Here is a 25,127-nt window from a genome sequence, read left to right as displayed (position 1 = left end):
GGATGGAAGAAAAAGGCTGTGGACTAAATTCATCCAAGGGCCTTACAATAGGGATGCATTTGGAGTCGGACCTGCGTATTTAGTAGTAGGGCAGAAACATGAACCGGCCTGAATATTTTAAGCTCACTGGGGCAGGGACCATCTGCCCTGTATATCTGGACAACATCTAACACATTTTGGATGCTACTTGAGTAGCAGTCATGCTTTAACAACATCTTCCCTTCCTCAGGGAAATCAGTCTTTGAGAACAGCCGGTGCGTGAGCTTCGAGAGAGAAGGCAGTGGTATAAAAAGGTGTCCTCGTTATCAAGCAGTACATCCCACCCCAGAAAAATCTTGTGTAGGTGCATGCACATGGCACTAGATACAAAGAGCCATGCTGCTGTGCCTACCACCTCAGAGTTTGTGCTCCATTACACTTTCCAAGAGAGCCAAAAGGGGGCTTGCGGACCTCATGTACCTCTAATTTTACTAATTGCTGGGGCTAATATCATTGCAACACCACACTCCAGTAACACGTTCACCTGTATGGTCCCTCGTACAGCTGCTTCTTCACACGCCAGTGACTGAAAATGCAGTCACCTGCTTTCATGTGTTGTGCTTGTTATGAAGTAGGAGAGATGAAGAGTAGGAGACCAGACCAGTTCCAAGCAGATGTATTGGAATGCTTTGATGTAAGAGTAAAGATCAGAGAGAGCAGCAACCCCTGTGACCATTACATCCCCAAACCTCCATCCAGTTGCGGAACCTCTCTTCCCCACAGTAACAAATCTGGGGTAAGAACTTCTGTAACCATTACTCTGCTATTTGATGCATATAAGCATCTAGCTTTGAGAAGACACGTTGCTCCCCTCAGACATGTACTTGAGATCAGCAATATCAGGAAGAGATAGTTTCGGAAAGCCCATCCCACCTGCCAGATTGAAAAAGCCAGTGAACCTGTGCCACTGGGGACAAATAAGGGGAACAGGATTTCTTCCAGCTGCATCTGGAGTCCACAAATCCAGAGCATTACAACTCATCCTGAATCTCAGAGACTTCAACCAATAGGTTACAAAAGAGAAGTTTTAAACACTGTGTATGAATAATCCTGTTCTTGTAAGAAGGCAGAGGACTTATATGCTCTGGATCTGAGGGCCACTTATATGCTTCTAAGCATGAATCCATATGCGGTGACCAGATAGCAAGTGTGAAAAATAGGGACAGGGGATGGGGTAATAGGCACCTCTATAAGACAACAACCCAAATATTGGGACTGTCCCTATGAAATTGAGACAACTGGTCACCCTAAATCCATATGGGATGAGAATCTGGGTGGTGTTCACATGTTGTTCCCAGGTCTCGATAGATGGCTGATCAAGGACAGCGCACAGAGGAATTCAAGGGTCTGAATGCAGAATTTGCCATACCAGATCAGCTACTTGTCTATCAAGTGCTTATTAACATTCAGACTACTTGAAATAAAACAGCTTTTCCTAAGAAGATAGACTATGTAGGAACCCTACTAAACTGATCTCAGACAGAAGCCCTCCTTCTCTATTGAATAGTTTGAAATAGATTGGAAGGACAAAACAGAGTCCACTAGCATCAGTGGACTTTGATGAAAACGCTGGAATTCACAGTGGCAATGGTTTTCATAGACACCCCTCCTTTTGTAGCATCCTCAAAGGGCATTTGCCAAATCACAGAGACTCTGGAATCAGTACTCTAACACATGGACTCTTGGGAGAAGCACTGGCTGCATGGGAGTCCAAGAGAACATTCAGAATCAATTTCCCAATTCTTACTCAATATTGTAGTAACCATATAGATGAATCTACCCTAAGCTTAGGAGACAGAGAAAGGTCGCACATTCAGTGTACTTGGTCACACCAGGAATCCAACCACCAGAGAAGTGTCTAGGAATTGTAAATCTTGCTTGTATTTCAGGTTTTCAGAGAATAGTAGGCCATTTTAAAAGGATCAGATGTTTTAATGGCGGGGGGGAGGGAAGAGGAGGGAAGGGAGATTAAGAGGAAATGGATACATGGGTTGAAGGAGAATATTTAAAGTGCACTTTCCCCTTTAGAGCAAAGGTTCTCCCCAAAAACTCAGGAGAAAAAAATACATTACATAGGATCTTTATAGGTCCCCAGTGGTTAAGGCAAAATCAGGTTCCTACCATATTGGAGATGGCAATGGCAGATGATATCCAGCTAAGAAATGTGCCGTGTCTGATCACACAGACCCAGGGCATTCCAGTGCATTAAAGCGAAAGAAAGTTTTCTTAGAGTACCTAGAGGCTAGGATATTCTGATCCTAGTCATTCACAGAAACATGGAAGCAGAGGGAGAAATGAGATAATCACGACGTTTTTAGAAAAATTACTGCTATATAGTTTTCTTGTAGGTAGTGAGGGGCCAGGCCCATGACCATGATCTCTGGGTGTCTCAAGAAAGCCAAGGTCTCACCCAAATCCGACTTTACAGTGTGCTGTGAAACAAGAGCACAATTAAACAGCTCCCCACTGTATCCATCTAAAGACAGGAGCCAGGGCGAGTTCAGGTTTGTGCTCAGAGAAATGAGCAAAGAGGGCGCCTAGCAAGGACAGCAAACATGTTATGTTTAATACTGAAGGAGTAGCACAGGGCTTCTACATTCAGAGGGGAAAAAAAAAAAGGTATGTGTGGCTTTTCTCAGAGGCCATTCATCACACTGTTCCCATCTGATGAAGCGAGCTGTAGCTCACAAAAGCTTATGCTCAAATAAATTGGTTAGTCTCTAAGGTGCCACAAGTCCTCCTTTTCTTTTTACTGTTCTCAGTGCCTCTGGCAGGGAGTCTCACAAAGCTTCTTATGAAACTGATCAGGAAGTGAGCCAAACTGACTAACAGCAACATGTAGCCTCTTTCTAGTTGGGATGGGGGTTTGTTGCAAGTGTTCGCAAGGGTTAGGAAGTGAGAACACCGAGGAGAAAGAGGCATACACTGCAGGCGAGGGCTGTGCAGACCCGGCTCTTCAGAGCTACCTACTAGGGAAACAACTGCAACAACACTATTACACCTGTAACTGGGAACTAGCCATAAAAGGAGGAAGAGCTCTTTTGATGAACTTTATGATTTTAGAAGGGTGGGTGGAGTGGAATAAAGCACACAAAAGAATTCCACATCAGTTCACCAAAAATAATAATTTATTCAGATGACATTGATTTGACATTATCAGAATCAAAACATTTCTCATTGCCACTGCTTGAGGAAACACACCAGCCAAAGGGTCTAGTGTAAAAATAAATATATTAAGACTTGGGTAGGGGAAACAATGCACAGCCAATCAAGTATTAGCAATAAATATGCCGTGCCCCAAAATACCCTCTGAACAGTTGCACGTGCTCTGCAGCTCAGCGTGCAGATGGAGTTTGCAGCCAATTTGACATGAAGTGATTTGCACTGAAGACTGCAATCTTCATTTCCCTCAGAACTTACTCAGCACCTCAACAGTCACCAAAGCCTGGAATCCAAAACCTCCATTCTCAGACACATGAATAACAGACTGGGCAAACAGTGCCACCAACATGAATTTCAAGGAGTTTGCTTCCATTTGGAAATGGACTAAGGACTGGGTTGGGATCTGAATACTAAGCTAAGTGCCCCCAATCAGTTGAGGGCACAAGGTAGGTCCCCGAACAGCATCTCCTCAGGATCATCCCGAATTAAAATGGCAAAAATTGGAATAAGGGTGGGAAGAAGAGACAAGAACATGGGTCCCTTATGATTAATGGTGCCTTCTCCCCAACCACTGGACTGTTTGAAGGTTAACTAAAAGCAGAGAGGAAGAGATCTAAAAGCAGGAAACATCTCAGACAAAGGAGGAGGACTTTCAGAAACCATAGCAGAAACAGAGCAACCGTGTTCTCCCAGTAAGTGAAGCTGTGAAAACAGCTGGCACTGCAGGATCAGCAAACAATCTCTGAGCAACAATTCAATACAATAAGGCACTAACAACGTTCCACATTAATCACATGATTAAACATTTACTTTCAGACATTTAAAAAAAATGGCTGTACACTAAGTTTAAGAAAAGGCAATTTTTCTATTTTTAAAAAGTTCCTTCCCCCCACCCCCAAATTCTCAGTTACGGAAGAATTTTTCCATCCAGGAAATTAATTGGATCAAATATTTGATCAGAAATCTTGATGGTTAAAAAGTGTCTCTGTGAATACAAGAAAAGTCACCCAAGGCAGTGGACAGAAAAAAATATAAAAAGCAGCTGAGAGGTTGTAAAACGATTCAGATCACTTCATTAACGAACGTGTGACAGATGTTAGTCACTTGCTTAATGCACGATGGAAAGGTGCTCAGAGGCAATGGTGTTAAGCATAGAATAGAATCACATGCTTTTGTAGCTGGCTTGCATCTATTTTTCTAATGAGTTATCAGACTGACAGCCCTGGAGCCTGCCTGTCTGTTCATCGTGTCAGTAAAGCCTGGGCAATAGCAGTGTCGGTTTCGTCACACTACTCCACCAATGTGCCTCAATCCTAACCCAGAAGCATCACATATAAAGGCAGTGGAATAGTTCAGACTCACTTCATTAAATCCTGGGTCTGCTCTGCCGAGGAAGGATAAATGGTCAACTGTTCACAGAGAACAGGACTGATGACACCAGCTTTTTTCAGAAGTGTCATCTAAATAGCCATCAAATGCAGAGAGCAATAACTTTGGGTCACAACTGATCTGACAGCCAACTGGTAGAAAGAATCTGTATCCCAGTCCCAATCCTCAAAGCTATCTAAGTGGCCACTGTTAGATCTATAACATTTACCACACTCCTTGAAAATTAGTGTTAAAAGATTAGTATCCCCCTCTTCTACAACATGTAGCTACTTAAATATTCAGAAATTGCAGGGTTTTGCAACAATAATAATAAATAGCTCAAGTATGGTGTTAGCTTCTGATGGAGAAATTATCCGTATATGGGAGGATTAACCAAGGATAGTAGAGATTAATCTGTGTATAGATTTGGCAAAGGTATTTTTAGGACACCTGGACAGCACAAACGCATCCGATTTCAAAGAAACTTTTTGCCCATTCTTCTAAACCAAAGCAACAAAGAACTTCAGAATATTCATGAAGTGGGGTTTATGGTTTCCCCAGCATAACGAGGTCTCACCATTCACTGTAAGACTGACTCCCCATCTTCAGGTTTTAAATATCTGACACTTGCCAAGACATTCAGAAATAATCAGTATAGGTTATGGCAATGGGACCACAAACCAGGAGAAAAGAGTGCACTTGCTGACTTGAAAGGCTCTGGTGGGACTACAGCCAAACTGATTAATTCCTCTATCTTGGAACAGCAGCTCCATGTTGCAGAAGGCCTGAATCCATTTGGGCATTTAGTATTCCAACAGCAAGTTCTCAAAGGCTGTTCTGCAAAACCTTGTGGGACATTCTGAATTAGTCCAAACTTGCAGGGCAGGAGAGGGAGAAAAGAAAACAAACATAAACCTCCCAGAATTTTGATTTGTCTCCCAGTTGTTGATTTTCCTTGGACAGTCCCTCTGAAGGGAAGTGGCAGTCACCCAGTCCGCATACGCAAGTGTCTCTCATGCAGGAGCAATCTAATTTCCCTCACTAGTAAGGGTGAGATGAACAGGATTGTTGAACTGGTCTGTGGAAAGGAACAGCATGAAGGACAATTAGCACATGTACATGCCGCTGCATCTTCCCTCCAACACATTTTAGAGGCATTTGTAAGCACTGAAAGCTGGAAGTGAAATAGGAAAGTCAAAGTTTGCCTATCAGAAGGACAAAAGTTGGCCTTAGACTTTCAGGAAAACTTCTGAATAAGCTAAGGCTTTTCCCTCAACTCAATGGCTTTGCACTGCTCTCTCTGGACCCTATCAAATAGCTCTTTCAGTTGTTCAAAAAGGAATCACAGAGCAAAGCAAGGTATCACCCCAGCTCTAGCCCTAAAGGAGAGGCAAGTGGATTATGCAACACTCCCAGCCTCTACCAACCTGAGCAGCTCAGGATGTGAACTCTGATCTCCTAGACAGAAGCACTGTGCTGCCACCATACTGGGCCAGCCCTATAGAGCACTTTCATTTTGGCCCCTCAATGTCTGATCATCCCTCCCACCAACCCAAAAGAAAGGGCTCCACAAATTACCGGCTCACTATCAGCTCCTTGGAAACCCTGAATGCACTTGCACACAGTGGAGTTGGAGGGGGCAGAACCTTAACTTGGAAATTAGAGTGAAATTCAACCAAAATGAATGTTGCACACCAGATACAAAAATTTTTAAAGGGGCAATGTCAAGTGCTTCTCTTTCTATCACTTACAAAACCTGCTTTAAAAATCTATTCTTGTTCATTTGGCAATAATAATTCAACATCTGTTTTTTGATTGGTGGAAGGAACCGATATCACCATGGCTGATTTAGATCACACTTCCTGGTGTGCACCAGCCTTACATCAGCTCTGGGAACAGCATTATAACTAATGGGTGTGGCAGAAACTGTTTAAGGTGTGAAAGTCATTACTTTAAACTCTCACAAAAACAACCCTATTATTCATTATTCTAGGGTTCAGAAAATCTTTTTAGCTGCAGACTCAACACAGGTGAAAAAGATAAAGAAGAAAAGACCTCTTACCATAAGGATGAAGAAATAGAAAACCCACATCCATCCCAGATTGTCCTGGATCAAGGAAACTAGATACTGTAAGGAAACAAAATAGGATATTTAGATAATCAACACGTGCACAACTGTGAGGGGTGTGTTTCTGGTGTCACCCTTTCATTTGCATCTCCCTGAGTTTGTGGGCATTTATTGAAGAGAGGAAAAAAGAGCCAGTCACAAATCCTCTCTTTCAGTATCTAGCTGCTCCTTGCCTGGCGTAATAAGAGACTTGCTGCCTTAATCCTTCCATAGAAACCCATACAAGATAGGTGAAAGAGAGATACCAGCGTGAAGCTTTATAGGTAACTATGTTCAGTGAGGAGAAAAACTAAATACCACTTCAAGGGGTGACAATTCAACTAGACTGAACAAAGGATTTTATTGCACAGAACATAGTTACGTAAGTGAATATAAATACCCTCAGAAAAGCTGAACACTCTGGGAAGATGTACAACTTAAAAAGGACACGCATTTTCAGCAGCTATACAAGCATTAGCTAGTTAACCCTTTCCAGTACCCTGTTATGCAGATAAGATGCTCAAGCTTCTGCACTGATTTACAACCTGAGCTCAAGAGGGCCTTGTAATCTTCAAGTAAAGGCAGAAATTATCCCTTATATGCAGTATTTGAATACAACTCTGCTTAAAGGGCCTCTGTACCTCTCTACTACTGAGCATATTGGCACAAAAACAGGATCATCATTTCAGAAGCACTCCTGGTGCTTCTGCTGCTTATTCCCCCACCTGGAGTGACCCAGCAGCCATTCCCACTGAGATGACTGCAAGCCCAGATAGGGAAGCAGTGGCAGGCAGAACTTTTCAGAAAGAGAGACCCACTTTTCATGATACTCTCCTTAAGAAGTGGGTACGTGTGTGGAAAGGGGAAGATGCAGGAAGCATGGTACATTGGGAAATTTGTTTCCAAATAAGATTTGAAAGGTGTTAGCCGCCTGTTAAATGTGGAAAACTAAGACAGCATCTTTCAGAGAGAAAGAATGAACATTTCATTTACTGGGGAGATCCACCTCAGTCAGTAGTTAACAAGTTCTTCTCTGCCTGCAATCAGCACTGCTGATATTCACAGGAATATACCCATAAGTGCCAATTATGAACCCTAATTCCTTTGGGAAATGGGGGTGTGGACTCCAATCCTACATACATCTTGGTATTTCATGATGTTACACTCTCTCTCACTAGTAGTATGGGGCCAGTTACATCACAGGCCCTGCCCAACCCAAAAATCTGCACTATGTTCTTTCATGTGCATGAATTTTGTTTCTGCATAACAAGTATGTTCCTACTGCCAATGCCCTCAGCTTCTGCTTCAGTAACAATCCGTGGTCAATTCCTATAACAGCACCCAGTGTGGAAGATGAAAGTAAGTGATACCAGTCTTACAGGATGCGCAGTCTGCCCTAGATAAAGAGAATCACACTCAAACTAGTCTAACATAAGAATTTGTTATGTTCTATTTAAAGGGGACATTCATCTTAAAAACAGTATTTCGTAAATACATTTCTTCACTGGGGCTGCTAACACCACCTTAGATTATTTAAAAACTGAAAATAAATTTAAAAATCCAAATTTCTTTTCACTATTTATGGAGTGTACATTTTTTCCATTTCTCAGCAGCTCAGGTTATGGAACTGTCTAAACGCATTTCATTCTTTTGTAGTGATTAACACCCATTTTTTCATGATTTGTGTGTATAAAAACATCTTCTGTATTTTCCACAGTATGCATCTGATGAAGTGAGCTGTAGCTCACGAAAGCTTATGCTCAAATAAATTGGTTAGTCTCTAAGGTGCCACAAGTACTCCTTTTCTTCATTCTCAAAGTTTGTTGCCATAATATTTGCATTACAAACTCTGCAGAGAAGGTTTGTGTGTTAAAAAACACTATTTCCATTGGAAATTAAAAAAAAGATTAATAGAAATGTTTCAGTTGGGGTTGGAAGCTTTCCCCCCACTGCCAGCCTCTACGTCACTCCCATGTAGAATTTTAAAGGCACATTCCCTCTCTGGTAATCTCACCTGGCCCACTGCAGCTCCAATGCTCCCAGTTCCGTCCACAATTCCTGTGACTGTTGCCAGAGCCTCACTGTTCCCTTTGACCAATTCTTGACGTCCCAGGTCAGCGGAAATCGCCGAGCTGATCATGTTAGATGGGCCTCCAATGAAAAATCCTGAAAGCACCAAAAGACCATCCTCCAATTATAGCACTGCAAGGAGGATACCACTGGCACAACCCAAGAGTTTCACAGGGCAGAGAGTTTCTGCAACCCACATGTCAAAGGCTGGGGATGTTATGGAAGTCTCAGTTATAGGAACAGGTTGCAGTAGGGGGCAGAATGCTTTGCTCCCAGCGGGCTTAGTTATCCCTCACAGCGGTAGGTGTCGTGTTGTCATGTGCTTCTCTGTGCGCCTAAGGGAGGAAGTTGGGGGAAATTCACAGAAATCCCTAAAATATGGGTGTTTGAAACCAAGGACCCTCACTCATTCAGGTTAATACAGAGTCCACATCATGGGAAGCTCCCGGGTATGCACCTTTGGTGGCAGAGGAAGCTTACAGCTTCTCATAGTGTAAAGAACACAAGAGACATTTGCCATCTGAGCTATTCTAGTCTGCAGCATAATTCCTTATTCTACACCTCTGTTTGTGAAAACTTCTTAAAAAGGTGTTCTAAAAGAAACACCCCAAAACCCACAACCAAACAGTCGGACCTTCACAGTCACTCTTGTTGCAGCCACGGCATTTAGCTGAGAAGGCAGTACACCTGAGTACAGTAAGGTTTTACAGCAGTGTTATTGTTTCTTTTCTGTCTACACAGCTTTTGGGGTGAAAGTGGCGTTTATATGACACACCTGTAATGGCCATGATGAACGCATTGATGGGTTTGCTGTTTGGAGAACCTGCCAGGGGACAGATAGAAAAGAGGAGTGTTAATAAAATAATAAATAATTATATCTAGCTCTTATACAGAGCTTTTCATGTGTAGACCTCAAAGCACTTTACAAAGGAGATCAGCTTCATCATCCCCCATTTTACAGATGGGGAGACAGAGGCAAAGAGTGGTCAAGTAACCTGCCCAAGGTCACCCAATTAAAGGATTCCCTTGGTGCAGCCAGAGAGTATATATGGAGACGTGAGATCTTCAACCTTATGATGGCTCCCAAGTCCACTGTTTTGCTGAGCCTAGATGTGTCCTTTAATTAGTTGTCCTAACAGACTGTTTCCAAATCCCATTGGTTGCCAGATGCTAGAGTGCTTCTGTAAATGGCATGAAGCCTAAGAGCTTCTGACATCTCATCCTTTCCTAGATCTTCTCTCACTCTTTGCCCCCACCAACCCATTGGCTTTTCCTCTTTCAAGATGTTTGCACCTTAGCATTATTGCTTTATGGGTTGTAACTCTGACATGTTGGCAATGCTAGAAAATGCAGCCAAAGGAGCACATCTAATGCCAGCTTCCTCACTGGCACAAAGAAACCCAAGCACTCAACCCACATCTTTCCCCATCGTTAACCAGAATCTGAAGAAAGACTTCTTCCCAGACGCCATGATCTCTTGGCGCAACACAACCTTGCAGAGTGTGACTGGCCCAGAAATATACTCTGAAGGGCAATATCCTGAACCAGAAACAGGTTCAAGGCATAGAAACTGGCAGGCGTCCATCAATCTGGCCCAAAAGGTCCCCCCCTGCATTGATGCAAAATATACTCACGACTGTATCCAAAGAGAGACCCTACAGCCAGAAGCAAGCTGATCGCTAGCACTGGAGCTCGCTTCTGTAGCATATCAGAAATCAAGCCTTGGATTGTCCCACCTGCAAAAATAAAATGAAAGCTCACCGTGCCCTTCCTATTAACATATGGAACACGCACACTGTTGCACTTACTGAATTCGGGTCTTTTCTTTTATCTTTACCTTTGGCACCTCTACTGTAGGCAAAACTCTCACTGCCGCCTGAGACACAGTCAAGGCAATATCAGATCAGGGTGCTCAGGACACAGTAGCGAGGATTGATTACTATGTCTCGCTCTCTCTGCGTGTAGCCAGTTAGTGCTTCTGCTGTTCGTTCCTTTCCCCACACACCCTTCCTGCAATCGCAGTTCAGGTCTGTGCAATGTAACACTTCGTGGCCGTCTCCTAGAGTTTCCTACTGTTCCTATTAATGGCTCTGTTCCGCTGGCGGGAGCACAGAACCGATTCTAGGCACCCCAGTGACACTGTTAACACTTTGTTGTCTAACCCTGCTCAGAGTAGATCTAGATATCATTGCAATCACTAGTGGAGCTGCACTGCCGTTAATGCATTAGGAAATAATCCTAGTGTAAACAAGGCTAGAGAGGCAGCAAAGCAAACTCAGAAGTGTCTTGCAGGAAAGCAGAGTGGACTACTTACCAAGCCAAGAAACGGTGAACATGGGATAGCAGAGCTCTAGCCATAAAGAGAGGCTCTCTTTGTTCTGGCTAGGAGGCACAGGGATAGATTTTACCACTGGCATAAACAAGCACAACTACACTTGGCTCCATTGAAGACAATGGAGTTGTGCCCGCTCACCGCACTGCTGAACTGAGCCCTTTGCTTGCAGCAATGTGGAAACGGCTTCTAGGGTAGAACGTACCCCTAATCCAGGCCTACCCTCTCGCTCAGGGATTCTGGTGGGAAGTAGGACAGGAAACCAGGGAGACATCTGTTTGAGTAGGATACTCTCACATTCACAGCAAGTGAAGAAAAGCTCTTATTGCTGAACTGTACAGAAATAGGGTAGTACCCCTTTAAACAGTCTGTGAGCTCTCTAGTGGTACTCACTGCATCCTACGGCTTACAATGCAGCCAGAGAAGCAGTGCATGTAAGCAGGCCTTGCATGCGGGGCACATTCAGTAAACTGTTACTTAGACCCCACTGGGCCCATGTGGTTCCTTCATGTTAAAGGAGAGCTGGGCAACCAAAGAAAGACGTGTTTTGCTTGCTGCACCTACCTATGATTCCGCCCACATCGTACCAAATCGAAAGCTGGTCAGCTTCAGCCTCCTTCCATCCAAAGTTGTTGCTGAGGTAGAACGGCAGCCAGAAGAAGAAGGAGTAATTCACTAGTTTCAAGCAGGCATAGGCCAAGGAATACTAAGACAAAAACAGCCAAAAAACCAGCAAGCAGTTAGCATTAGAAAAACCACAAGTAGCAACTCCTCCTCCTTCCAATAAGCCCACAGCTGAAACACCCATGGGTAAGTGCTTCTGCATTTCACATGAGAATGCAAGGTCAGGAAAACCTAATGCTGAACATCAAAGGGACAGATTGGGGGGAGGAGAAAAAAAATCAACCAGGATGTCTATTTTTAGTGTTCTTTTCATTGGACACAATGGCTTGAAACACCAACTCTTCCAGCAGCTTCACTTGAAGCACAAGCTTGTGAAGAGGAAAACAATTCGTTCATCTCCTAGATTGGAGGAGATGAACCATGTGACACTAAGCAAGCCAGGGGCTCTTCATTATTTGTGCACTACGCTGAGAAAGACTACGGCAAGCACAATTTATCTGCATCACGGTGTGCCATTCAGAATACTGCTACATTCTCAAAGCACCCTACAGAGAACTCCTCCTAATACCCAAACATTTGTATCCCAGAGCTCAAGACACAAGTGCTGGGCATGCTTGAGAGAGCACCATGTCTCCTGACAGCTGAGACTGTCTGTGGTTCTCTTGCTATGGTTCTGGGGAGTGAACTTGCCTTAGCTTTCAGGAGGACGCTCTCAGTGGAGTCTTTACCTGTGGAAATAACTCCCCCCAGGCAGCTCAGAGCCCATGCTCAGCAGCTTTCAGGGCAGGTGTAAGGTATGTTTATTTTGGCTGACCATCACTGTCGCAGTAGAAGGGAGCCATGTTTGCAGAGTTCCAATGCTCAGTGGCAAGTGCCGTAGCTTTTTAAGGTACCCAAGAGGATAGATTGTGGATTTGTAATGATCAGATTGGTTTAATATGGTAAGAGACGTAGGTGATACACTGATTAGTGCCAGAGACATTTTGATATAAAAATAAATGCCTCCGAACACAGACCACTTCTTCGGCAGGCGTTTGATGAGCAAGCGGAACAATGGAGGCTTGTCTCCCTTTAAGCCTCCTGTCTTGTAGGGCCCAAGCCTACCTGCCTCTGAGCAGGATTTCCACTGAAGTCAGCAAGAGTTCTTCAGGTGGAGCAGGACTGGGCCTTACCAAGCCCACTGCTTATTACAAAGCACTTCAGAATGGTTGACTAGATTGCTTGAGAGATTAGCCATTCTTAATCTCCAGAGACCCGAGAGGAAGGCTGTCAGTGTAAAGACAGTTCCATTGCACTTGTTCGGTTGGAGAAGGGGAAAAACTGAGGAAAACCAGAGTAGGAAAAAAGTTGATTTGCTTTATAAGTGTATCTATCTCTTGGAAGTTATCCTTGTTTGTATTCAGGCATCCACATTCACTTTCCAGTCTCACATCCAAGCTGCTCATAAGGCCCCATTAGTGCAACGAAGTAATTCTGGAACAACACAGGTAGATGATCAATTTGATCTTCCAGTCCTTTGCCCTGGCCATGCAGGACTGTTCCTCCAATGTATTTGTTAGCACTCTGACCAACCTAATTTTACAGGGCTCAAGAGAGGGGACTTCCACTACTTCCTTTGGGAGTTATTCCACCATTGGATCACACCATCAGGACCTTTTTTCTGATATTCAGCTTCCACTTCATTCAGCGTTTTATCCCATTTCTCCCAGAACCTCCCCCCGCCCCACCAAAAATTAGTCCTCTTCCTGCATGGCCTTTACACAGCTCAAGGGGGTTATGTTCCCCTTAGTCATCACTTCACCAAGCTGTATACATGGAATTCCTCAGTGACAGAGGGGTCTGTACAATACCCTATCCAGTGGCAGCCCGATTCTCACTGTGGCCTTTAGGTGCTACTGTAAGCAGAGGCAGTGCTCACCTCACCTATTATTAAGGCCGTCAAACATGTTACAGTATAAAACCCTGTCTTCGGTTGTTTATAACTTTGCCAAACTTTAACGTTGGGAGTGAAGTCTTCCATGCCAGGTGTGCTCCTCAGGTTAGTGGGGTTTTGCCTTTAAGTTTAGGTCAAAATTGTTTAGCCATTTGTGAGAACAAGGTTGTTTTGCCCATTGTCACGGGGCAGGGTTCCTTCACCCTAGATTCCTGTCTGCAAATAGTCCTCACACACAGCTAGTGACAAGTCCAACTAAAAGGGCTATAGTCACATTGTAAATAAAACAGAACAAGTTCCCCACAGCTGAGGGTTCATACATTCTCCCTAGGCACAAGGTGAGAGGGAAGAGATCTTGGGCTTCTCTGGCCCTTCCAGCTTACCCCTCCCCTCTTCCTGTCTGGCATTTATCTGTTCTCAGCCGGTATCCTAAGCCACCTGGTGTCCTTAACCAAGTATCTCCCTAACGTGCCCCATGTGGGAATGTTTACCAAGTGCCCAGAGTGGTGAGTCAGCTTAAGGCTGCTACTCACTCTGTCCTTCCCATGTTAAAAACATTTCTGACAATTTCTTTGAAAAGTTCTAGTGCTCCACACTTGGAACAGGAAGTTGATGCTTCACAGAGGGTGGCATGTGTGTCAGGATCAGGGATGGGCCTTTTGCTATTCCTGTGAATATCTGCCAAGTTATAAGCCTTTGGGGGAAAAAAGTCCATGTTTGTACCTGCCTTTCAAAGTTAGCAGCCACTGAGCACACTCCAGCCCCTCACAGGTCCCAGCACTGACCAGACTACACATGTGCCATCCCCACAGAGTAATGGAACATGCTGCGTCTCCTCACAACTGCTGCGTGTGACTGGATCGTGCATGCGACAGCTCAGGGGTAGAGAGGCAAAGCCAGACATTCCTTACAATTGCAGCTCCCAGCTGCTCCAGGTTAGGGCTGGGCACCAGAACCGGGCAGGGAGCCCGTCTCTCTTGTGCTCTCAAGAGCCACCCTGCTGGCGCCAATGCAGCATGGCGGAGGAAGCTGCCTGACTCAAATGCAGAGGGGACAAGAGCTTAACCTGTAGAAGGGAAAGGAGCAGAATGGGGGCAAGGAGCCTGGTGAGACTGGGAGAAGGAGGGAGAGAGAAAACTGTGACTGGGAGCTGTGGGAGAGGAGTACTGGCTAGGGTGGAGGAGAGGCTGGGACTGTTGGAGGAAGGAGACTGGGAGTCATTTGAGTGGGGCTGGATGTGTCGAACACTGAGGCCAGGTCTACACTGGTATACATCGGTATAGCTACGTCACGCAAAGGTGCGAAAAATTCACACCCCCCGAGAGACATAGCTACAAAGATCTCACCGCTGGTGTAGAGGCAAGAATTCTTCAGTTCGCCTAGTGACGGCCTCTCAGTGGGATGGATTACCTTCATCAACGGGAGGAATTCTCCTGTCGGCGTAGGTAATGGCTACCCAGAAGCGCTGCAGCTGTGCCACTGTGGTTTTAAAGGTCGACAAGCCCAGAGATTGGATGAGGCGCTAAGAGGAGGGACGGAGACTGGGACTGGCTGGACAAGGAGATTGGGAACTGGGGTATGAGGTGAAGGGGAAAAACAGCAAGACGTATCTGACAAGGAGCAAGGCGGCAGGGGAGAAACTGAACTAGAGACTGGGACTGTGAGATGGGCAGGGGTGTTTTGAATAACTGGAAACCAATGGGCGGAGGAGAGGGAAGGAGAGAGAGAAATGAGGCTTCAGACAAGGAGTCCAGAGGAGGACACTAGGACTGGCTGAGTATGAAGACTGGGATGAGATGCCTGAAAGTGGGTAGGGAAGGAGATGGGGACTGGGACAAGGAGTGAGGACTCGATAAGAGAAAGGACTAGGACAGGGACAGGTTGGAGTGGAGGGAACAGAAGGGTATGTGCCCACTAGAACACTCCTCTCCAGAACCTGGAATGGAACCCAAGACAGACCACACCGTTCCTCGGCTGTCAGTAAACATCTGTGAAATTCCCTGGCAAAGTATGTCTCAGCCCCCTGTAGTGCTGGTCCACATGGAGGATGACAACAACCTACTACTGCTACCAGTTACTCAGTTAGCTCTTCAGTGGATCTAAAAATTCCACCTCTGTCCATTACCCATGTGGATGTCAATATGATGTCACCTGATGGATTTTTTCCCCCAGTTTGCTTAAAATAAAAACCTAGGAAATTACACACAAAATACTGTGTTAAAAGAACATTAAGGGTGCAACGTTAAGGGTCGGATTTACAGAAGTGAAGAGTACACTCAGCTGCAACTAAAATCTGTGCTTTGAACATATAACGCCAAGTACTCGGAAATAAAAAAAATATCAGACCCTAAGCATCTCAAATTGGGTACCCAAAATTAGTGGGCACTTTTGACCTCAATCTCTCTGTGCCTCAGCTCCCCATCAGTAAAATGAGGATAATACCACCCCTCACCGCATATGGTTGTTATGAACATAAATTACTATTTGTGAAGCATTCAGTTACTGTAGTGATAAGTGCCATTGGAAAGCCCATGAGGAAATTAAAATTCTGTATTCAGAGCAGGGTTTGAATAGTGTGTAGGAAATACGGTCTGGGGCCATACCTTGAACAACAAGGATAAAACAAAATATTGACTAGCTACTCATTAACTGAGCTCTGTCCATCCTGTGCACTGAATGACACAGGTGTCCTGTGGGGAAAAACTGCAATCATGTAATTAAAGACTACTATAATGAATACACACAAGGGCAGTATTGCCAACCCCAAAAGTTTGATATGTATGACTCAGAGCCCTCAAAATCATGACCAAAAAAAAAAGTTAGCGTGGCTTTTGCTCTTTCTTGATTTTTGTACTCCCCCGCCTGCCACACGCATGTTCGTTCTCCCAAAGTTATGGGGAGAGGTAATTTCGGCCCTCACTGCAGGACCTCTCGCTTGTTGCCTGATGGTGTGGAGTTCCCAGCTTCTCCCCAAGCCTCAACATTCTAATTAATCCTGTCCCCCCCCTCACTTCCATATCTGCCCATCCGCCTGTGTGGCAGTCAATTCTGGTTGCATAGGTAACCTTAATCCTGACATTTCCTAACTTCTGAGTGCTTGATTTTGCAACCTTAACAATGTTCTTTTAACACAGTTTGTGTGTGTGTCCTGTTATGTCTTCTTTGTAGATGGTCCCTCGACCACCTGATGGCGTCCGACACCATGAGTTGCTGCATCAGCTGAGAGTAGCGTTGACAGATTCCACATTCTCTCAGCACTCGCTCGTTACTGGGGTCCCATGCACCCAAGGCTCTGACGATTAGTGCATGTGTCTGAACCTGGTAACCCTTAGCTCTCAAGATTTCAGTCAGAGGTGCGTATTTCTCTACCTTTCGATCTTGGACATCGTGGAAGGCTGGGGACCTGTTCTCGAAGGGCACTGTGACGATCTTCTTCCGGTCCTTGTTGGTGATGATGATGTCTAGTCACCGTTGGCTGTTGGTTTCGAGGATGGCAGAGTTCACGGCAACCTTCCCTAGGGGTTGAGGGATGGCTCTGGCCAGGCGATCTTGGATGGCATTGTGTCGCAGCTGCCAACCTCTCAAATGGGGCTTGCTGCTACAAAGGATATGGGGTAGCATCTCGGCGTAGCAACACTTCCTGCATCGCTTGTCTCGATTCCTGTGGTGGACAGCTCCATTCAGTGGAATGCAGTTAAGCTGGGCCCTGTGGATGAACCTCCAGTCATCAAATCGGGTGAAGCTGTCCTGGGGAGGAAGTGGTTGCTGGTGTCTCACTTGCACGTCACCTCAAATGCCTTGCCCAGGTCTGGCTTCCGTTTCAGGTTTTCCATGTATTGGGGGTGGATGGCATCCTTCAGGGTCCTCTCTAGCATGGTTCTAGCTCTCAGAATGATGATAGTGTGATCTGTATTCTTCACTGGACATTGGCAATACCAGGAGGGGTGAGCTGGACTGCTGATGAGAAGCACAGTCAGGAAAGTAACAAATACTTTCCTCATGGACTGTATTTTCTAAATGGACAACCAACCTAATTCTCAATTACTGAGGGACAATCGCCACTCGCTGATATATTTTGCTTTCCACAACCAAATCTCTGTACAACTTTTCATGAGTGATGTACCCGCGTATTCGGATTCTAATATCTAAACTATTGTTAAATCTATTCACCTAAATTTGGGTTATTGCTGATTATGCACTCTATATATCGTATCACTTTTAAAAACTAACTCCATATTTGTGGATAATCTAAGTACTATACCCAGATGTACAGACACTTTTCTCAACCTATATATTTTAACATTAGCTTTAATGAAATTTTTAAATTTGTAAATCATCAATTTACAATTCTGAGTCCTTACCAGTAGAACACCTGGTAGACAACAAGCTTGGAAAAAGCCAATGGGCTTGGGCTGGTTGATAGTATCAGGTGCTTGAATAGAGTAATTTTGATCATCCTCATCCTCCTCATTATTGCTGATTAAGGGTTTGTTTGCATCTTCTTCAGCACTGCCGTCCTGTTCATCTCCAAGCTCAGGGAGGCCTATAACACATGAGAACATACACTAGAAACAAAGGACAACACCATTCTTTCCCCACACAAAACCCATGCTCACTCCTTTTAAGCATTTCTCCCTTCTGATACCCCGCTTGCTCTCCCATACCTCCATCCTCCTTTGGCTTAGAAACTCTTCTAGATGGTGCTCTGCAGATTCGCCAGTAGAAACTACCCCTTGTCTTCTAGCGCTCTTGAAAGTATTCTGTCTGATCCTGGCGTCGGCTTTGTCTGTTCTGAGTGTCTGGCCATTAGTTGGAAGACACAACAAATTAGTGCATTTCCCCCTATTTAGTGGCTAGACTCCCTGTGCATAGGTCCTGCACACATCATCTCAGGCAGTATTTGAACATGGATGCTCACCATGTACCAGAAGCAGTCCTGACAGATGAACTAACAGGAAGACTCCGTATGGTGGATTTGCTAGAAGCTATCCTAGGCTGTCTGACCTGCAGGACATTCCTATATTCACTCCAGCATGTCAACAGTTACCTCCTCTGCAACCTCCCCAAAAACCTAGGAGACTCCACCATGTCCCTGACAATGCCCTGAAGATCTCTTTTCTACTCACACTGGAGACTCTGCCTTGTCAACCATCTTCTCAGTTAAGGCCTGTGCCCCCTTCAGAGCCCATATGCCAATCCTTAATCAGCTGGCAGAGTTTTGCAAACCCAAGGCATTCTTTCCCCTCATGGGATGGAGAGGATTCTGAACCTAGTGCTCAACACAATTTACTCCCATGGTAGTCACTTATATGTTCCTCTATTAATGCTTGAAAAAACACCTAGTTTCCATAGGAAGGACATTTGGGAACTGAGTGCATTCTAAGGAATATGGTTTGCACACGAGTCGGACCCCTCTTTGACACTCTGTCCATGTGAATAACATTGTCTGCACCTAGCGTGTTGCAGGCCAAGAAAATGTTCACTCAGGTAGCCACTAGTTTCGAACGGTGTCAGTGACACAAACTTTTAGCAGCAGGAGTTGGGCTTTTAAAGTGATGTGGCAAAGTTAACCACATTTTAATGCAACATGGGGGATCTGCAAACCTGTTTGTTGACTAGGGTTTAAGATGATGTGGACCTCTTACTTACCCACTTCTTTCGGGGAAATCAGAAGTCCAAAGAAGACAATGATTCCTCCAGCAAACTGCACTGATGCTGTCACCAGGAAGGCATACTGGAGAGAAGAGAGAATAAAAGCACTATCTTTCACATTGCTCTTTGGCATCTTATTCTAAATTAAACATTCATCTCTATTTTTCCAACAACTTTCAGTCACACAGGGTCTCTATGCAATGAGACATGCAATTTCTCTGTACCCCAACTTTGTGTAAGAGTAAGCCATACCAACACAGACTATCTCCATAAAACCTAGAAACAGTCACCCCTGCCTCTGGAGTAGACACTATGCTGTTTATCTCACTGGAGGGGGAGCACTGGAATGGACATATCATAGTGGGGAAGGAGCTTAGACACAGAACACCAGATTTTATTCACTTTCCCTTTAATGCAGGCAGATAATGAACATCTTGTCTTACAGTAATGGCCACAGCTGGCACCTCACTGCTCTTGGTGGTAACAAAGCAGAGTAAGTACAGGCATCTACCATTCAGAAGGGTGAATCCTAACAAATGTTCCTGGAGCTTAGCCTCCTGTTGGCACAGGGGAATAAATTAAAATAATAAGCTATTGTATTTCTATACTATTTTTCAAGTTTGTGCAATAAGGACCTGCAGGCACCTGAGCAGAGCGCATGAACATTTCTCCCTTTACACTCTGCTGCATTTAAGATTTCCATGAGAGTGAATACTGGAAATGTGTGTATTTAGTCCATAAATACTGCCTTGTTCTCAGTCACTAGCTATACAATATTGCTTTACAAGGGGCAGGGATGGGTGGACAAGGAGAGAACGTCCTAAAATCAGGTTGTATTGTCCAAAAGGTGAAGACTGGAGTTGCAGTCCGTGGACATGCTCAAGCTGGAGCCCCCTCGGTATGAGAGAGAAAAGGCTGCCAACAGGAGATTCTCTGTGAAGCGTCCCTGACTTCGGAGCTCTTCCCCAAACTTGGTCCAAAACAGCTCACGTCTGGCCTTTAAGCCACGATGCAAAACCCTTTTCTTTTCTCCCTGGCTTTGGTTATAAGGTAGATTTAACATCTCCTTTTTGTTGCTTGGCCACTGCTGAGTGGAGAAGTGCTGGAGATTAAGTTGTAACTTATAACACTTGTATATTTCAATATTGTCAAGAACACCTAGAGCCTGGGATAGCAGCTCTGTTATCCTATAGAACTCAAAATCAATAAATATGTCTACCTGATGAAACTATTTTTACCCATGTGATGGTTGGCAGTTGGGGGGAGGAGTTTTGATTTTAACTACAATACTATTGTTCTCAAGCACCAGACTGCACCTGCTCTGCTAAAAATCATACAAGATGTTCATTGAACACAGTCAGATTGACCTTAGCACTATGGAGACCAGATGTCCCAATTTTATAGGGACAGTCTCGATTTTGGGGGCTTTTTCTTATATAGGCACCTATTACCCCCCACCACCATCCCGATTTTTTACACTTGCTATCTGGTCACCCTACTTAGCACGGATTATTTTTATATCCCATTCCCAAAAGAGAAGGAAAGCACAAACTGCATAGCGAGAACTACATTTCAAATTTCAGCCTATTTAGGCCTAGCATCTTTAAATGTTTATATAAAAATATGTAGTGGGAAAAGAATTTTTTACTCGTCCGTAACAGAAAAACAGCTGAAGGTATTTTACTCAAACTTTCAAATAGTTTTTACCTCCAGGAGGAAGAATAGACAATTCCATCCCAAAAGGTGTATGTTTTGGGAAGATGACAGTGGCTGAAAACAGGTGGTTATAATGAAAGCAGTTTTGCTACCTTAACTAGAACACAATTTGGGTCTATTTCTATAAGAAGCCGTATTAATTGCTAATCCTCGTTAAATGCTCCCTGAAGCAGTGGCATGCCCATCCCCACACCTGATGGATATCCGTGCCCAGGACCAGATTAAGGTTATGAGGGCTAAGGCTAATGGGAGAGAAGGGTCTAAGTATGAAATACATATTACAAAAAAAATTATGAAGTCAAACATCTATCTATATACATATTTATTTATGTAAAATTAACAAGTTTATTCTACTCTGACTACACTCAATTCTTCACACAATTTTTTTTCCCCCCTAGCTTTAACTGTGGCAAAGTCATGAATGATGTCATTGTAATTCAAAGACCTGACAATTTCATTCTCAATGCTCAAGAGGGACAAAGCACTGAGATGCTCTTGTGTCATGGTGGATCGGAGGACATTTTTGACCCTGGTTAGAAGAGAGAAGGAACGTTCTCCATTACAGTTAGTAATCATTAGTGACAAATACAGGCAAATAATGTAGTTTCAACATTTGGAAAACATTCTATCACATTGGATTCAGTGACAACTCGGTACGTCCAAATACGATTTACTTTCGTCACCTTTTCTCTCTATATTTGAGAGTGATGCACATTCAACAAATTGAAGAAATTATTTAGTAAAATCTATTGGGAGATCATCTGGGTACTTCTGACACAGACGTCTGATACCTTCACTGACTTTGGAACTTGAAATGTTAGGCAAAAAATTTGTCAGTACACTAAAGGTTTTGTCAATATTTTTGTAAGCCTTGATCCGATGTTCTAATGAACTCTTCAGTTTGTCAATGATTGTGATGAAGGTATTAGCTCTGAAGGCCTCCTGGTCACTGAATGAGTGGGAAGCTGCATCGTCGCATGTCTTCTGTCTTTTGCGGTATTTGGCTGACTTATATTCATGGTTAGCAGTCCTTGCAGCCCCCTGAATTTCATACTCATCAAAACTATCCTGTATTTGTTGAAGAACAGTTCCAAGACTCCTCATTAGGTTTACAGCAGTGGAAAGGTCAATTTGAGCACTTTGCAAGCCTAGACTGCACCTGCTGAATGGCTGAAGTATATCATTCCAGACCTCACACAAAATAACAGTTTCCAAAGGGTGCATTGCATCACTCAGGATCTTCGCATCTTTTCTTGTTGCTGATTTTTGAGATTCATCATCCTTGATGCTCTCTAGCGCTTCACGGATGTTGGGGTATTCCAGAACAACTGCTTTCACAGCTTCAGCGTTGGCACTCCACCATGTCCCTGAGAGTGACTGGGCACTGGGCATCGCTTTGGTAGTCACTCTCTAAGAATCATCCAACGACTGGTTGATGCAGAGAAAAAAACTGTACAATTCTTGGACAAATCCAAAAAAAGAAACTTCTTCAACACAACAATCCACAGCAGACTGGCCAACAAGGCTGAGTGAGTGAGCAGCACATGGTATGTAATCAATTGCGCTTTTTTATCTTTGTCTACATCCCTGAATATTTGCCACTCATTTGCCAATATTTGCCAGCTATGACATTGCATTGTCATAGCTTTGGCCATGACAAAGGCGGATGTCAATCCCATTTTCGGTGAGGAAATCGAGTAGGTACGAGGCAAATTTCTCCCGGGTGGTTGGTGATGTTTATGAAGGTCATAAAACGCTCAACTGGTCCGCTGGATAGCACATAATGCAAGATGACAGTCAGCTGATCTACATGTGACACATCCGGTGTTGAGGCGACGGACACTGAGAAATATCCCACATCTTTGATCTCATCTACGATGGCTGATAGTGTCTTCTTTGCCAGCAGTGCAATGAATTCATCACAAATAGTCTTTGATCGGGGTTCTCAAACCAGGGGTCAGGACCCCTTCGGGGGTCACAAGGTTATTACATGGGGGGTTTGCGAGGTGTCAGCCTCCACCCCAACCCCGCTTTGCCTCCAGCATTTATAATAGTGTTAAATATATTAAAAAGTGTTTTTAATATACAAGGGGGGGGTCGCATCCAGAGGCTTGCTATGTGAAAGGGGTCACCAGTAAAAAAGTTTGATAACCACTGTCATAGAAGGATTTTTTTTATGATAAAAGGAAAATTAAACTTGTCTTGCCATTTATCCACTGTTTCTGGATGAATTCTCTGTGTCTATCACTTCTATGCATAGATGTTGGAACTAGGGGTGCAGCACTCCCTGGATGAAGGGGTATCCATCACATACAACAGCATTTCTCAAACTGGAGTCCATGGAGCCCTGAGGGTACTCCAGGGGGTCCACAGGCCCTGCTGATCAACTCCTCCCCCTCCCTCCCAGCGCCTCCTGCAAACCTCCGTAGGAGGCGCTGGGAGGAAGGGGGAAGAACGGGAATGGGGCACACTTAGGAAAGGGGGTGGAAAGAGGTGGGGATGAGGAGGGGCAAGGGTGGGAAGAGGTGGGGTGGTCTCTTGGGGGGGAATGGGTGGAGTGGGGGTAGGGCCTGGGGCTGAGTGGGGGTCTTGGTGGGTCCCCCAAAAATTTTAAATTACAGTGGGGGTCCTCAGGTTGCTAAAGTTTGAAAACTGCTGTCTTTGATAGATATGAGGTATGGCCTTTTCCACAATTTGCATCTTCATTGATGTGCTGAGCTAAGAAAGAGCCGAACTTAGCGATTAGCTCTAGAACGCCAAAGTAATTGCCATTGTGTTTCAATCCAACAGTCTCATCTGAGCCACGGAATGGCAGACCATGCTCAGCAAGAAAAACTATGGTTTCAACTACACAGCTGAGAATGTTCTTCCAATAAGCATCAGCTTCCAAAAACTGGTTTTCCATTTGGGTATCAGTTCTGCCACTAACTTTCTGTCGGGCGTGGTAGCTGCTAACTGAGAATGTATGCTGCTTACTCATTGCATGATTGGTAATGTATGCAGTATTCTTCCAACCACTGAAGCCTTTGCAGAACATTCCCCACTTCAGAAAACAGGTGGCAATAAAAACAGTACACTTTCTTAGAAGACGAATGGCAAGCGAGAATGGCTCATCTAATCTGTTTGTTAGGGTTCACATATTCAGACACTGATTTGGTCAGATAACTATTCTGATTGGTGTACTCTCGCTTTGTCAATGACAAGTCAGCATCTAGATTCTGGCATTTCTGTGGGCCCTTCTCAGTCCAATATGCAATGAGATCTTGAGAAGTCACATCCTACATGCCTGGATTGTTGGAGAAGGATTTTTTTTGTCTCACTATCACTGGGAAAGTCTTGAGAGGAGTGGGGTGAGACTGCAGCTACAGAAGTCACAGGAAGCTGCTCCTTTTCATCAGACACAGCAGGTTCACTTGGGCTGGTATTGGCCTGGATTTCCTCACCACCAGACTTAGGAGGAGGAAAAAACATTAGGAGTGAAGGAGAACGTTTCAGTACTACGTCTTGTCTTTGCTGTCTTTCTTTGGCCTCCTTCAAGTTCTGCCATCCTCCTTTCTTTGACATGGTTTCTACTGTCCAGTGTAGGCCTACTGTGTATAGAGTTCGATATTGCTTGGGCCCACAAACAATTACTTAGTCCACAAAGACAAAATCACAACCACCATAAACTGAATTCACAATCTTGATGGATTAATTTGTACAAAGCAATATCCAATGAGACAAAAAATTTCCGATGGCCCCACTACCGTCACTCAGCTGTTATTTCAATATGGAATGGAGGGCCTAAAAATAGGAGGGCCTATGGGTTAATCCGGCCCTGTCCGTGCCTCACCGCTGCTTAACAGCAGTGTCTGTCAGCCAGCTGACGTGCAGCATTAGATTTGGCTCCAAACAGCACTCTATCCTCTCCAACTCAGGAAGACGGTAGGTGACCATGACATAGGCACTCAGCAGAAATGGGTAAGTTTTAAAGAGATAGAGCCCCTCCAAATCTCATGCAATATTCTGTACTCTCTGGAGTAGAGAAGGAATGGAGAGGATTACTATGCTCTGTTGCCACAAAGGTATAGGGAGCAGAGTTCCCCCATAGACATGAGAAAGAAGAAAAACACTTTATTTATCTG

General features: G+C 44.4%; 1 protein-coding gene across 2 annotated transcripts in view; it reads right to left on the bottom strand.

Moving 5' to 3' along the window:
* Nucleotides 1-3,161: 3,161 nt before the first annotated feature.
* The window catches only part of SLC37A3 (solute carrier family 37 member 3), a 47,126-nt gene continuing 25,160 nt past the window's right edge, over nucleotides 3,162-25,127 (bottom strand). The window contains exons 8-15 of one of the 2 annotated variants that reach the window (XM_084646663.1): nucleotides 19,285-19,369; nucleotides 17,997-18,178; nucleotides 11,643-11,784; nucleotides 10,381-10,482; nucleotides 9,522-9,569; nucleotides 8,691-8,842; nucleotides 6,632-6,697; nucleotides 3,162-5,647 (exon numbers count right to left, since the gene is read on the bottom strand). In XM_084646663.1, the coding sequence (XP_084502789.1) occupies nucleotides 5,555-5,647; nucleotides 6,632-6,697; nucleotides 8,691-8,842; nucleotides 9,522-9,569; nucleotides 10,381-10,482; nucleotides 11,643-11,784; nucleotides 17,997-18,178; nucleotides 19,285-19,369 (870 nt within the window). In that variant the 3' untranslated portion in view covers nucleotides 3,162-5,554. The remainder of the gene's footprint in view (nucleotides 5,648-6,631; nucleotides 6,698-8,690; nucleotides 8,843-9,521; nucleotides 9,570-10,380; nucleotides 10,483-11,642; nucleotides 11,785-17,996; nucleotides 18,179-19,284; nucleotides 19,370-25,127) is intronic. The other variant, XM_084646662.1, reaches the window with a different exon arrangement.

This window comes from Lepidochelys olivacea (assembly GCF_965140295.1).
Source record: "Lepidochelys olivacea isolate rLepOli2 genome assembly, chromosome: 1".
Lineage (NCBI taxonomy): Eukaryota > Metazoa > Chordata > Testudines > Cheloniidae > Lepidochelys > Lepidochelys olivacea.
This window is presented reverse-complemented; position numbering and strand designations above follow the sequence as displayed.